We start from the raw sequence: 13181 nt of genomic DNA, 5'->3' as shown, positions 1-13181 counted from the left end.
TTGGAGACAGTGGACTCCATAGGTGTTTTCAGATTAAGTTTCTGTGTTACAAATAGCTGTTCTTAAAATCCTTCAAATACTTAATATAGGTTCTATTTTCTGTGTTTGAAGGAGTGCATGAGTCGCTGCAGTCCAGGTTCGAGGTTGGAACTACCGTCTGCTCCCGCTGTACCAAGGGCTCCCCCTCATGTACCTGACTCTGATGACGATGACAATGAAGAGGATAATGACGACGATGATGACGAAGATGAAGAAGAGGAAGAAGAGGAGCAGCAACAGCAGCGTCGGCAAGAGGATGAGGAAGAAGAGGATGAAGAGGGTGATTGTATGACCAAGATGACACGTGAGGTAGTTGTACATCCCGTACAGCCCGTATCGAGCATGTCATCAGACGAAGAACCTGCTCCACCGCCACAGCAGCCAGTTGTGGCTCCTGTGGTGCGCCGCCCAACAGGTGCTGCAGAACGCCGCCACAGACCTCGTACATTGCGCAAACAAATTGTCAGTGCTACACCACCTGGTGACAATAGTGATTCGGACACGGCACCACAACCACCACCACCCAGGCCACGACCCCATGTTGCACGAATACGACAATCTGTCAGCAGCAACAGCACGTGCAGCAGCACCTCGTCCGATGAGGCACCTGCGCCTCCTCCAGCTACTAACACAATCCCAGCTCCCATCCTGCCTGCCACTTTGCCTTCTACTCTGCACAAGAAACCACCACGTATCCAGTCCTCATCTTCCACATCATCGTCGTCGTCTGATGATGAAACCCCACGTGGACCGAGTGGTGCAGTTGCGGCAATACCACCTGTAGCACGTTCTTCCCCAGCAGCCCCAAATACCTCAGAACCCTCAGTTCCTGTTCCGAGTAGACCTGTAGCACGTGATGTCTCGTCTAGTGATTCTGACAGTGATGTGCCTGTACCTTCTAAAAGAAAAACTGCTGCAGCTATTGCGTCAGTGCCACCAGCGGGAAAGGTGAAACAGCGTGATCGGACTAAAGATACCGCAACTCGCAAGGAACGTGCAAAACCGTCACAGAGGCGGGCACGTAGAGAAGAAGGTGTGCGCCCCGGTCGAGGTGCCGCCTCACGCCTCAAGATTATCACCCCGGAGGAGTGCCCCACTACGACTGATTCAGAGGCCGAAGACAACTGTCGCCCGACTGCAGCACCGCATCCCCTCAGTGCACCTACACCAGCTGCTGCAGCACTTCCTTCCGTGCCAGCATTGTCAACTGCTTCCTCCTCCGGTGCCAAAATTCGTGCAGGAAGGGCTGGAGTGTCGGGTCGACGGCGGACATCTGGCAGCGACATTGACAGGTCACCTCCACGACCAGCTGCTGACGAGAGTCCACCTGAGTTGGACTCTGAGGACAAAGCAGTACAAGACAAGAAGAAAAATGACACTCTGCGAAAATTGTTCTCGACAAAAACTAGGGACCAGGAAGGTGGCTATGGCGGTAAAGGGAAAGGGGGTGGTAAAGGAAAAGGTGGCAAAGGTAAAGGTGGAGTCATTGTAGTAGAATGTGTTTCATCATCTGAACGTGCTGCCAATGAGGAGGCAGAGACGACAGCTCGTATGCCGAGTCCGGCGCCACCGTCACCGTGTCCACCACCTCCACCCCCTCTTCCTCCACCTCCACCAGCACAGGTAGTGCCTACTCCATCTGAAGAACGTAAGTCTCCTATGCTAACTCAATCTTCCCAAGATAGCAAGCGTAGGATAAAACACGAGGATCCTCCGGTGAATGTTGCCGATAGGGACGCTCCTCCAGAGAAAACCCGCAAGAAAATAGCAAGGGACAATGGTTCAGGCAAGCGCAACAAAACCTCACCGGAGGCAGGCAAGTCTCCTGCAACTGCTTCTGCTGCTCCAATAAAGAGTGAGCCAGTGGAAGCACAGGGAGTGCCACGGCTACTATGCAGCATCAGCCTCTCTCGGCTCACTTACATACCGCCGAAACCAGGTGTCAAGGCTGAGCCTCAGAACAGCCCAGCATCTTCACCTGTTAAGGAGCAACATTGTGATGCAGAAGAGGAGTCAAAACAGCAGATTCGTGCCCGTCTCTTTGGTGACCCAGTGTCTAATAATTCCGAGCCACCGTGTAGTAAAAAACGGACTCGTTCGCCGAGCTGCGAGTCCCCTGAGGAGGGGGAGATAGTTATGCCAAAGTGTGAAAGTGTGGACGCTAATAAAGGTGCCACAAGTGCTACCACAAGTTCAGTGAGCAGCCGTGATGTTGAAGTATCAGAAAAACCACAGAAAAAGCCCAAGAAGCATCGAAGCCAAAGTAGGGATAGCAGCCACAAGCACTCAAATGGCCGAGGTGCTGTAAGTGTAGGGTAAGTAAAAATAGCTGACCTTATTCTTCTTGTGTCCAGTAAGACTAATTTTGTATTATTTGTCAAGAGACATGACCATGTGAATTACCAGATTCATCAATACTTCGAATACTGCCGTCTTTTTAGTCAGTTCTTTGGTGTGAACTGGTGTAATTCTTCATTGCATTTAAATCTGATAGGAACATGGTTATGTATCCATTTAAAAGGGGGAAGAAAGCACATTAAAGAAAAAGGAGTCTATTTTAGTATGTACTTTTCAAGACAACAGAATAATCTACTCACTTCAGACAACTTAATTCAAACACATACGGGAGTCATCTCTTGTATTTTCATCTGGAAACTGGAAAGTCTCGCCTTATCTTCTATCTCCAGTTCCGAATCTGTGGATAAAAATCTAAGATTTTGGACTTAGTTAGCACGCTAGTGACCATACCTTCCTATACACTTTCAAATGAATTATGAAGGACTCGGTCTTCGCAACTCTCTGAATTGCCAATGGATTGAGATATGTGGTAAGGTCAGCCCACTGGCAACAGAAAAAGTAGCTGCTTCCAGATTCAGAAACAAAACAGCTTCAGTGACATGCTAACCGTCCTTCAGTACTAGTTATGCTCTTATCTGTATGGGTGCAGGACGTGTGCACCCTTATGGTATATGGGCATCATATTGAAAACAGCTGATTAGGAAAGCGTCAAACAACTGAACCATGAATTGTCGTTTACTTTGTCCGTGTGCAGCTTTTGCTCGTTTGATGAACATACATGTAAGATTGGCATTAGTAACAGTTGCGTGGGTTTGAGATTCATTGCATGATTCCTGTTTCATCAAGTGTGAGAAATGTAGTTGTTTACATACAAAAGTGTAAGTTCAGCTTAAAACTTGGCAGAAAAAAATAGGGCAAAAGAAAATGAGAAATAGGCCCTGCCGTTGTGTTACAGGATTGCGTGTTTTGCTATTATGTGTACTCAAGTGGTTGGAGTCCAGGCAGCCTGTACACTTAACAGCGAAACTCGCAGCTCTGGAGATGATGACTGGGTTGATCATCAAAATATTGTGCAGAAAATAGAAATAACAAATCAGGTGAACACCCAGAAGCTCACTATTAATTATTCATGCAGGGAAAACCTGAGATGTGCAATGAAGAGTGCTGAACGTCACAGTCAAGTTAAAATAAACTTCCCTGATTTTAGCTGCATAATCTGTTGCTTAGGATACACAAAAAGTAATCTTGGTGCAATAATTTCAGTTTATTATGCTGCATTTTCACCTATCGGGACTGCTAATGGTTTTCCACTATAATGTGCTACTGGAATTACCCAATTAGATGTGTTGAGTTCTTGCTAACCTGAGGATTGTCTGTCTGACCCATTTAATATGGAATGTCGTACAATTTGACATTTTCTCATACTCACAAAGTATTTCCATAGATTAGTAACTTAAAAGAATTGAGAAATCCTAGGACCGACCAGGGATCAGACACAGATTCTTTGTATTGGTAACCTCATAGTCTTCTAATGATACTTATTTTCCAGCTTACTGACACTTCTAAGGAATATTCTTATCTCTGCATAATGCACATGTTAAATGCAGTCTTAATCTGTGTCGATTCCTGATTGTTCAGGAAAAATTGAAAGTGTTGTATATTTGTTTCCTGTTTGCAAAGATGAACTCTTGTTACAGAGAGAAACAGGAGACTGAGGTGAAAGGACATCACCGATCAAAGTCGAAGCAACGAGATAAAGACCGTGAGCGTGGTAGTGATGGGAAGTCCCATCGGCACAGTCGCACATACGGTCATCACAGGCGCGAGCGACGGGTCAGTGCGAGCAGCTCTGCTTCGTCTCAGAATGTGCCAGAAGCTCCTCCCCCTTCTTCCATTCCCCAGCTGGAGCAAGCACCCGAACAGCATCAGCCTTCTCCAGCACAGCCCATAGCTTCCACATCGAGTGGTGTGACAGGAACGACGAATGTGTGCCGTCTCCCCTCTGACAGCGACAGCGAAGATGAGCCACACCGGCCCTCTAGTCAGGTAAATTTCTGAAAATTCTAACTTCTTGTATTTGTAGCAATACTTCAGTGCAGTGGTTCCCAACCTTTCTGAAATCATTACCCCCTGAGTACAATGAGATATTAGCTAGTACACAACCCCCCTTGCCTACAAACATTAGTGTCTAATTAAACTTCAGAATCAAAAAGAATTTTCTTTGAACACCTTTGTTTTTAAAATGACAAAAGATAAATAATTCTTTGTTTCTTAGGTGTTTTATTAAACCATTAACTAATTAGTCAATGAGACAATTGATACTGCTTATTTCTAACAACCTTTTTTATAGAATGATGAAGCAGTTCTCAGAGTATTGTGAGTGCTATCTTAAAAGTCCTTCTCATAAAAGAGTGCTATTATCTACACTGAAGGCATTGAAGGTGTTATAAAACATGCTTCCTCTGCACTGATCCTCTCTTTAGCAGCACTCGCTTCACCCACATGCTGCACCCTTGTTCAGACTCAGCCAAATTACAATCTGTCAATGAAAATAATGAATTTTTGAAAATAGCATGTAATTGACTAAATAAAAAAAAACCTCTGATCACAAAGTGACAGGCGGCCGCAGTAGCTGTGCGGTTAAAGGCGCTGCAGTCTGGAACCGCAAGACCGCTACGGTTCACAGGTTCGAATCCTGCCTCGGGCATGGATGTTTGTGATGTCCTTAGGTTAGTTAGGTTTAACTAGTTCTAAGTTCTAGGGGACTAATGACCTCAGCAGTTGAGTCCCATAGTGCTCAGAGCCATTTTGAACCACAAAGTGACAGCAGGAGAACACATCTAAAGGTTAAGAAAATTTGCAAGCTTTCTAAGCCAGTGGCTCTTTTTTCTGGCAGAAGAGTTGAAGGGGAAGGAAGAGGGATGAATAAAGATGTGTGAAGTATAGGAAATGGAGAGAGTTTGGAATAGTCACCCAGAACCTTGGGTCAGGGGAGACGTACTGTCCAGGATGTGAGGAAGACTGACTATTGTGGACTGCACCTGATGAGATTTGAAAATCTAAGAGTTTTGAGATGGCCATTTTGTAAACCTCACCAGTCCTCCTCCTCCTTCCTTCCCCTTCAATCTGTCTGCCAAGAGGAGGAGCCAATGGCTCTGAATGCTGGCAAGCTTGCTGCTTGGTGAGTTGATTTTTTATCTGTCCATTTACATTAAAATTACAATATGTGCACTATACTTATTGTTCGTAAATCAGTCGATAGCTGGACAGCTTACTTCTGAACTGGCAGAAATTGGAGGACTTCAAGCTGGTTAGGAACTACTGATTTAATGTGTATCTGTTGTTCGTGTGTGAGCAGAAGTGTGTGTAAGAGAGCTGAAACTCTCTGTTATTATGTATTTCATGAGGAGAATGTGTGTAGAAGGAGGCAGCCGCGCAATGTAATTTTGCATGTGCTTGTCTGTATTGAAGGATAAGACTTAATATATTAATGGGAGGTGGGAAAGGCAGATGAAAATGAGATGCCAGACCGTCTCGGGTACCACATGAAATTGGATGTTAATGATCAAGCGGTGGTGATAGGGAGATTTCATTCTGAAGTGCACAGCTGTTTATAGAAATGGTTGTATGTGAGAAGTTTATTATAACAAATTGGTCTGGCCACTGCCAAAATCCAGAAAAGGGCAACGTGCATCTGCAGAATATTACAGCTGACATGTATGTTTGTGATGTGAGCTACTGTAAGAAATGTTCATTTGAAAGCTATTACACCAGCATGTAAAAGAGATCGTGAAAATTGGAGCACAACTTGTGACCATTCTTATAAAGGTAGATATCTTGTAAATCCTCCAGATGTTTATGGGTAATCAGAAAAAGTGTTCTGTCATCACATGAAATGTGGGTAGATGGATATTAGGAAACTAAGAAAACTAATTTGAACCAAGCTGCACTGATTGGTGCTGACTACCAGCGTCATTCCTTAACACAATGCCTGGCCACACTTTGACTGGAAAAGACATGTATTGTTATCTCAGTTCAAATGGGAAGTTCCTGAACATTTCCATTCTGCTCTGATTTGGTTCCAAGTGATTTCTACCTCTTCATGCAGGTGAAAAAGCCCAATTTCTTTACTCTGAGAATTGATAGAGATATTGCGGTAATGTGCAATTTCAAGTGACAAAACTTGAGCTCTTCAAAAGCTGTCTTAAATGCTTAAATAAGATTAGTGATTATGTGGGGAAGTAACATAAAGGTATAGTTTTAAGATTTTTCCAGTGAATTTGCTTTAACTATTTTAGTACTTACAAGGTAGCCTAATTGAGTTTACTTTCTGAGTAACCCTGGTATGTGCATAAGGTTCAAGAACCAGATAATATATTGTCTCAGATTCTCAACTTTGGTCTTCTGTAGTGTTTATTAAATATTATTATTAAATATTGGCGGGTGTGCATGAAGGTAACTGCAAGAGTTTATTACAGAATCCATAGCAGAAATTGCCACTGCGCACTGTAATTACCTTCTCTCATCTCTCTTTGTGACTTGAATTAACTGTGTAATTTGCAGGAGAGGAATATAATGTATCATACATGAAATCAGTGTTTTGTTCTTGCTTCATAAGGAATGGGGTAGCAGATAAATGCGAGAAAAGATTGCCAATTTCCTGGAGAAATTAATTCATAATTTTTCTGTTGTAGGTCGACATGGCATTGTCAGACATCCAGCCAACGAACCACGAGAGGGAAGTAGCAGGAATCCTGGGGAGGCATTCTCCAGGTCCTAGCTCAGACTCTCACCTTGGGTGGCCTCCCCCTGCCACACCCGCCCAAAGGGTGTACTACTCGTACTTCGAGCGTGACGATGAAGGCTCGGGTGACGAGGGCCGGTAAGCCCATCTTGCTTTTATGTTATGTTAATATTGTATTGTTACACAAGTTATTGCACTGTTTAGATAGATAATTATTTCTCTTCTTAAAGTGTACAAGTATATTTTTGTTGGTTTTGTATGACTGAAGTAGATTTTGCTTTTCAAATTAAGTGACCAGAACCGGTTCCTGACTGAGGCTAAACGACTGAAGCATGGAGCAGACCGTGAAACTGACCATACTGCACAAGGAATGCAATACCTTGAAGCTGTGTTGTTTTTCCTGCTGACTGGTAATGCCATGGAGCATGATAGCTGTACTGAGAAAGCTGCTTTCACTATGTACAAGGATACACTCAGCCTTATCAAGTAAGTAAAGACTTCCATATTTGTGAATAATTTGATCACACATTGGTTGGCTCCTTAGAAGTGACCTTATTTGTTTTTTCAATCAGAAGTTGCTTATCCCAGTAAATCTTTTTTTGTATATGCTCATCTGCAAATTCATACTGTTGGAACTAGATATTTTGAGTGTGTAAATTAGACATTGGCTCTCCAGATCATTAATTTTTTGGTCGTTGTGATTGTTGATTGCCATAGCAACAGTTTATTTCCACTACAGTTATTTGTACATAGTAACACTTGGTATTGTTTTTCATGATAGAGCAAGTGTTAAATTTTGTTTTGTTATTTATTTCAGATACATTTCATCAAAGTTCCGTGGAACTCAAAGCTGTACACCCCAAGGCAGCATACACAGCAAACTTGCTATATTGAGGTAGTGCAATCAAATTGTTAACTTTTGTACTTAATTTGGTCTGCTTAGTGATTTTGTTTTCCATACTGAAAATCATGTTTCTCTTGAATTCAGTTTGAGGTGCCAGTCGCTGCTATATTTCAAACTCTTCCAAATAAAGAAGTATGAAGTGAAGGAGTTTCAGAAAGTGATCGCCGAGTATCAGCAGAGGGTAAGGCATTCTCAGATTTCTTGAGAAATTATTTATGTTAATGAGTTATCTCTTAAATTACAGTTCTTGTACTTTTAAGACCTGTATTATATGATTACATACAGACATTGCTTTAATTCTCCTTCCAGCTGCCTTTTGCTCCCGTCCTTTTATATTCATTCTCCTCAACTTTCTCTTTTAATGCTTTGCTGTTTAATGTGTAGTTTTCAGTACTCTTGTAAGAAGTCAAGTGTCACTTTTTCTGATTCTTCACAACCAGTCTTCACAAACTTCAAATCTGTAGAGCAGTGAATGTTTCAGTGATGGTCAGGAATACCACTAAATTACCCAACATTTAAATGCTGACTTTTTTCAGAACTAGTGATGGTCATTGCTCAACTTGTTGATAGCTGTGAACACTGTTCCATCGTTAGCATTACATGTTTTATAATTATGATGCAGGAGGTGGTTTAAATCTGAAGAAACTTGCTTATCGAGTGTATAACCGTTCATGAATCATGGCATTATTCTCTGGGGACATCAAAGTTACTTGGATAGTATTTTTAGAATACAGAAGTTTGCTAAAAGTATTATATATGGTGCTATTCTAGAACACCCTCAAAAGATCTCTTTAAAAAAAAGGCTGGGTGTATTGACAAATACTTTACAATAAATATAGTGCACAGAATAATGAAGTCTTACCCTTCGCCCTCCCCCCCACCCCCACCCCCATTGTTACACAGAAGACTGAAATTTGTCTACCTTTCTTTGTCATGGTGCAGAAGTGTGGCACTCTGTGGTGTTGCCCGCGGTCTCGGAGATGCTTAGAACAGGAAAGTGTTGGCACTTGTGATAAAAAAGCTAGAGCTCAGAAGTGCATGGAGATGTAAGATTAGTTAATGGTGTAACATTAACATCAAATTTCACTGCAATTATGCCCAGTGTTACTGTAGATGTGTCACATGGTAGGAAGGTCGTCGCACATCTCTTACACATGTCAACCCTTACCTTGATGCCTCTGCGATGGAGGTCAAAACTGTGACACCCAATCTTGGAATTGCAGAGCTGACGTATGGGTGGCTGAGGTAAACATTTTGGACACAGCACTGCTCAGAATTGACATAAAAAGACCTCAGGAGTTGGCATAAAGGGTACCAATGAAACAGTGAACCACCTCTTCCTTTGGGGAATTAATTTACACTCGTTTCACTTTCCAAAACGACACTTTATAGTATTATATTGCAGAAAGCCTTTGGCACTGCTGACCCCCCCCCCCCGCCCTCCCCCATTTCCACCCTTTATTCAGCCCTTGTCTATAGACATGGTAGTGCTGCAACCCTATTGAACTTGATCTGGTGCCCTTGGATTGCAGTGCACTGCAGTTTTTGCTCCTGTTATACAGGTAAAACCACTAGGGACCATTCCAAATTATTCAAGAAAATTCGAACGTGATCCAAAGCAGCAAATGGTGTTCAATTCCTGTCCTGTTTTGCAGCCTCCTGTGGAGAGAGAATGGTTTGGTGTGACATACCCACATGCATGTACAAAACTGCAAAGGGTTCCTGTAAGACTCTCCAGCTCGGAAATACCCGCGCACATTTGTTGAACACTTTTAAAAGGCACCGATACAGAGAGAAACCTTGACAGATTTATAGCCACCTGCAATACCCCTCAGATTCTGTGTGCCCACAAGCAGGTGCTAGAGAAAGTCGAACTTCACTTTTCTTTGTTTCAATGGGAGAAAACACCATGGTTTCAAAAAAGTGATCAGTTCTTTTGTGCAGTGTATATTCATTAACATCTTCTGGCACTGCCAATGTTTCTCTTTTCACAAAAATGGTGAAAAGTGTGAATATTACACTAGTGGCAAAAATGTCTACATGTACTTACAGGGGTTAACATGAGTGTGGAAAGGAGTTAAGGTATGTGGTTACACATGTATTCAGCAACCTATCAGAGCGTATTAAATGTCGTGAAGGTAATGTAGTAGAGTTAAAGAGTGAATTAAGCAACTTTTTGCTTAGCAGCTCCTTCTAGTCTGTAGATGCAGTGTCTTCACAGAAACTTCTAAAATGAACGTTTAAGAATAATGAGTAACTTCTAGTTTGTTTGTAATGGAGTAATGTAAAGAAGTATCACTGCATTGCATTTAACTTAAAGAAAGCCTCTGTCTTTCATTGACCCTCCTGTATGTCCTGCCCCCCCCCCCCCCAAAACACACACACACACACACACACACACACACACACACACACGCACACACGCACACACGCTGCATTCAAAGCAACAGGACGTGTGTTCACGCAGCTTGCATCATCCAGGGCTTATTTTGTGAGCAAGAGGATTAATTTATGCATCTCTGCCCACAACGGCCACCAGATCTCAGTATTATTGAGTATTTATTGTTTACTTTGGAGAGAAGTGTGTGTGATCACTATCTGTCTCCATCATAGTTACCTGAACTTGCCATTATTTTGCAGGAAGAGTGGTATAAGATTCCCTTGAAAACCAAACAAGACCTGTTGTATTTTTGAGATGACTGGAATCTATTTTGAATGCCAATAGTTTTCCTACACTATTTTAGGCATGGTAATGTTCCCCCCCCCCCCCCCCCCCCATGTTTCCGCATTTTTGCATATTTCCTGTACAGGCATGAACTCTAAGAATCTGAATAAGGCACATTATAGTTTAGTTCTTTTTTGAGACTGTGCCTTTGAATTGCGCATTTTCTGAAACATTCAAAGCTTCCTTTTTGTAAGCAAATTACAACTATATATTGTAATAGGTGAAACTGGCCAAAATTTCTCCCTCGGCTAAATATTTAATATGCAGGACTGTCTTCAAACATTTTGGCAAACAGTCAAAAGCTAGGGTATATACTAACATGTTTCTTTATCTATACTAACATATTTCCTTTCATTAAAATTTTACAATTTTAGATTTCATTTTCCTCAATAGGAATTTAACTGTGCCACAGATTGGGAGAAATTTCCTAACTAGTACTAGTCACGTGAGAGAGAATGGTATGTTGGAAAGTTTAAGACATCTCTTGTACTGCACACAGAACTAATATTCCTCTTTCTGATAAGTGGTTTATCTTTTCACTAAACTTGGCAACTATGATGCGTAAAAATGAGGCAGGTTAACTTTCTCTTAATCAGGCATCTGCCAGTTTGCTTAGTTTTGTACAACTAGCAGTCTACATAAAACTTAAGATGAAATAATTTTAGAAGATTGCAACAAAGTGTTGTACTGTCCAAATCTTTTGTTGCCTTCTTTTTCAGCAGCCCATCATTGTGTTGTAGCATGTGTATTTGACATACTTATAATTACTGCTGTTATGATGTTGCAGGCACCAACTCTTCAACAGGAGCAAGTTGTAGGTGGTCAGGGAACTCCATCTCCCTTGTCACCAACACCATCACCAGCTGGCTCTGTGGGTTCAGTCAGCTCCGTGGGTTCCTTGGGGTCATCCGGTTACAGCAGTGATGCCCGAGGAGTAGGACCCACACAGCCTGTGATTCCACAGCAGCATTCTGCTCCCCCTCCTTGTGTTGCAGTTCCTCTGTCGGTGCACAGTGCCATGCAGCGCCAGAATCAGTTCTTCACGTATCTGACATCCTGCTTTGATCTGTGGGAGCAGGCTGATGGCCTTGTTTATAAGGGCAAGCACAGGGGTAAGGAATCAAAACTGTAATATCAACTGCTGTTTTATTAATGTGCCACTGTGTATTACATTATATCCTTTGCTAGATAAGCAGAATTTTAAAGTACATGGTAATTAGATTCAATGTAAGAGATTCAGAGAGCAGGCAGGTGCTTGGTGTCACTCATTTGCAGAGATGACACATTATTCTTGTGTGTATTGTAATCATTTCCGACACAGTCCTCAGTTGCAAATTACATATTTTATTTCTTTTAAATCTTTTTCATTTGACTTTATTTCATTGTGTAACCGTAACTGTTTCACATACTTGCTTAAGACAATATTAATATTAACATTTGTATGGTATAGCTGTGGAGGAGGATGAGAGGGGCCCACCTGGTGAAGGGATGAGTGAAGCTGTGATTTTGATATGGTATGATCAGGGGATGGAAATATTCATACAAGCAGATGTGTATGCCCTTTGGTTGGGAACATGATGTGAAAAAGGAAGATATAAAACACACACACACACACACACACACACACACACACACACACACACACACACACACACACACAAACCACTGAATGTGCAAAAGCAAGATGCAGTTGATTGGTCTCAGAATGTTTTAGAAAGAAGAGAATTTGTGTTGTGGGATGGACCATCATAGTCACAGTGTTTCCTATCAGTGGTATCTTCTGTTTTTTTTCTTACAAATTCACTGCATGTGTTCTCTGTAAGTATATCTTTCTCTTTTTCTTTCGTAGTTCTCTTGACTTCTGGACTAGTAAAAGTAGCTTCTTCCTCAAGATTCGTCTTGATGTACATTTTGGTTACCTGGTTTGTCATGAGGATGGATACTTCAGTCCCTTTTTTTTTTTTTTTTTAAAATACACAATAATTCCAACATGAAACTCTTTATGGATGTTCAGTGCAAGCTGAAAGAAGTCTTACCCACAATTTGATGAAATCCTTTCTCACCTTGCAGTAAATTCTCGTTATACTGTGGTAAGTTGATTTCCCTTGTCTCTGACACTATTACTTCTGGGATTGAGCTTCTTAGGGTTGCAAGAGAGCTCTTGGAAACCATACCAGTGTCAGTCTTTACTCCACAACTCCGATGCATGTTTCCTCACTGGAAAATATCTTCAGCTTATTTCTTACTGGAGAGGAATTCCTTTGGAACTGTTTTCCTATGAATGCTCATAATCCTTGCATGTTGCTGTTGAGTTTATATCTGCATCTGGAGAACCACTACATAATGTTATGAAAGAAGATGGCAAGTATTCCTAATGCATATGGGTATTTATTTTCTTCCATTATAATGTTGTTGCAGCAGTTGCACATAATTATTACTATAAATCTCTTTGGCCTGCTCATTACTAGCCC

General features: G+C 41.9%; 1 protein-coding gene across 1 annotated transcript in view; it reads left to right on the top strand.

Moving 5' to 3' along the window:
* LOC124623024 (AF4/FMR2 family member lilli) overlaps positions 1-13181 on the top strand; it is a 411438-nt gene that overhangs the window by 393887 nt on the left and 4370 nt on the right. Inside the window, exons 13-19 of the mRNA XM_047148815.1 lie at positions 112-2354; positions 4035-4383; positions 7032-7219; positions 7373-7567; positions 7899-7976; positions 8070-8166; positions 11498-11822. Coding sequence (XP_047004771.1) covers positions 112-2354; positions 4035-4383; positions 7032-7219; positions 7373-7567; positions 7899-7976; positions 8070-8166; positions 11498-11822 — 3475 coding nt within the window. The remainder of the gene's footprint in view (positions 1-111; positions 2355-4034; positions 4384-7031; positions 7220-7372; positions 7568-7898; positions 7977-8069; positions 8167-11497; positions 11823-13181) is intronic.

This window comes from Schistocerca americana, chromosome 7 (assembly GCF_021461395.2).
Source record: "Schistocerca americana isolate TAMUIC-IGC-003095 chromosome 7, iqSchAmer2.1, whole genome shotgun sequence".
NCBI classification, from domain to species: domain Eukaryota; kingdom Metazoa; phylum Arthropoda; class Insecta; order Orthoptera; family Acrididae; genus Schistocerca; species Schistocerca americana.
This window is presented reverse-complemented; position numbering and strand designations above follow the sequence as displayed.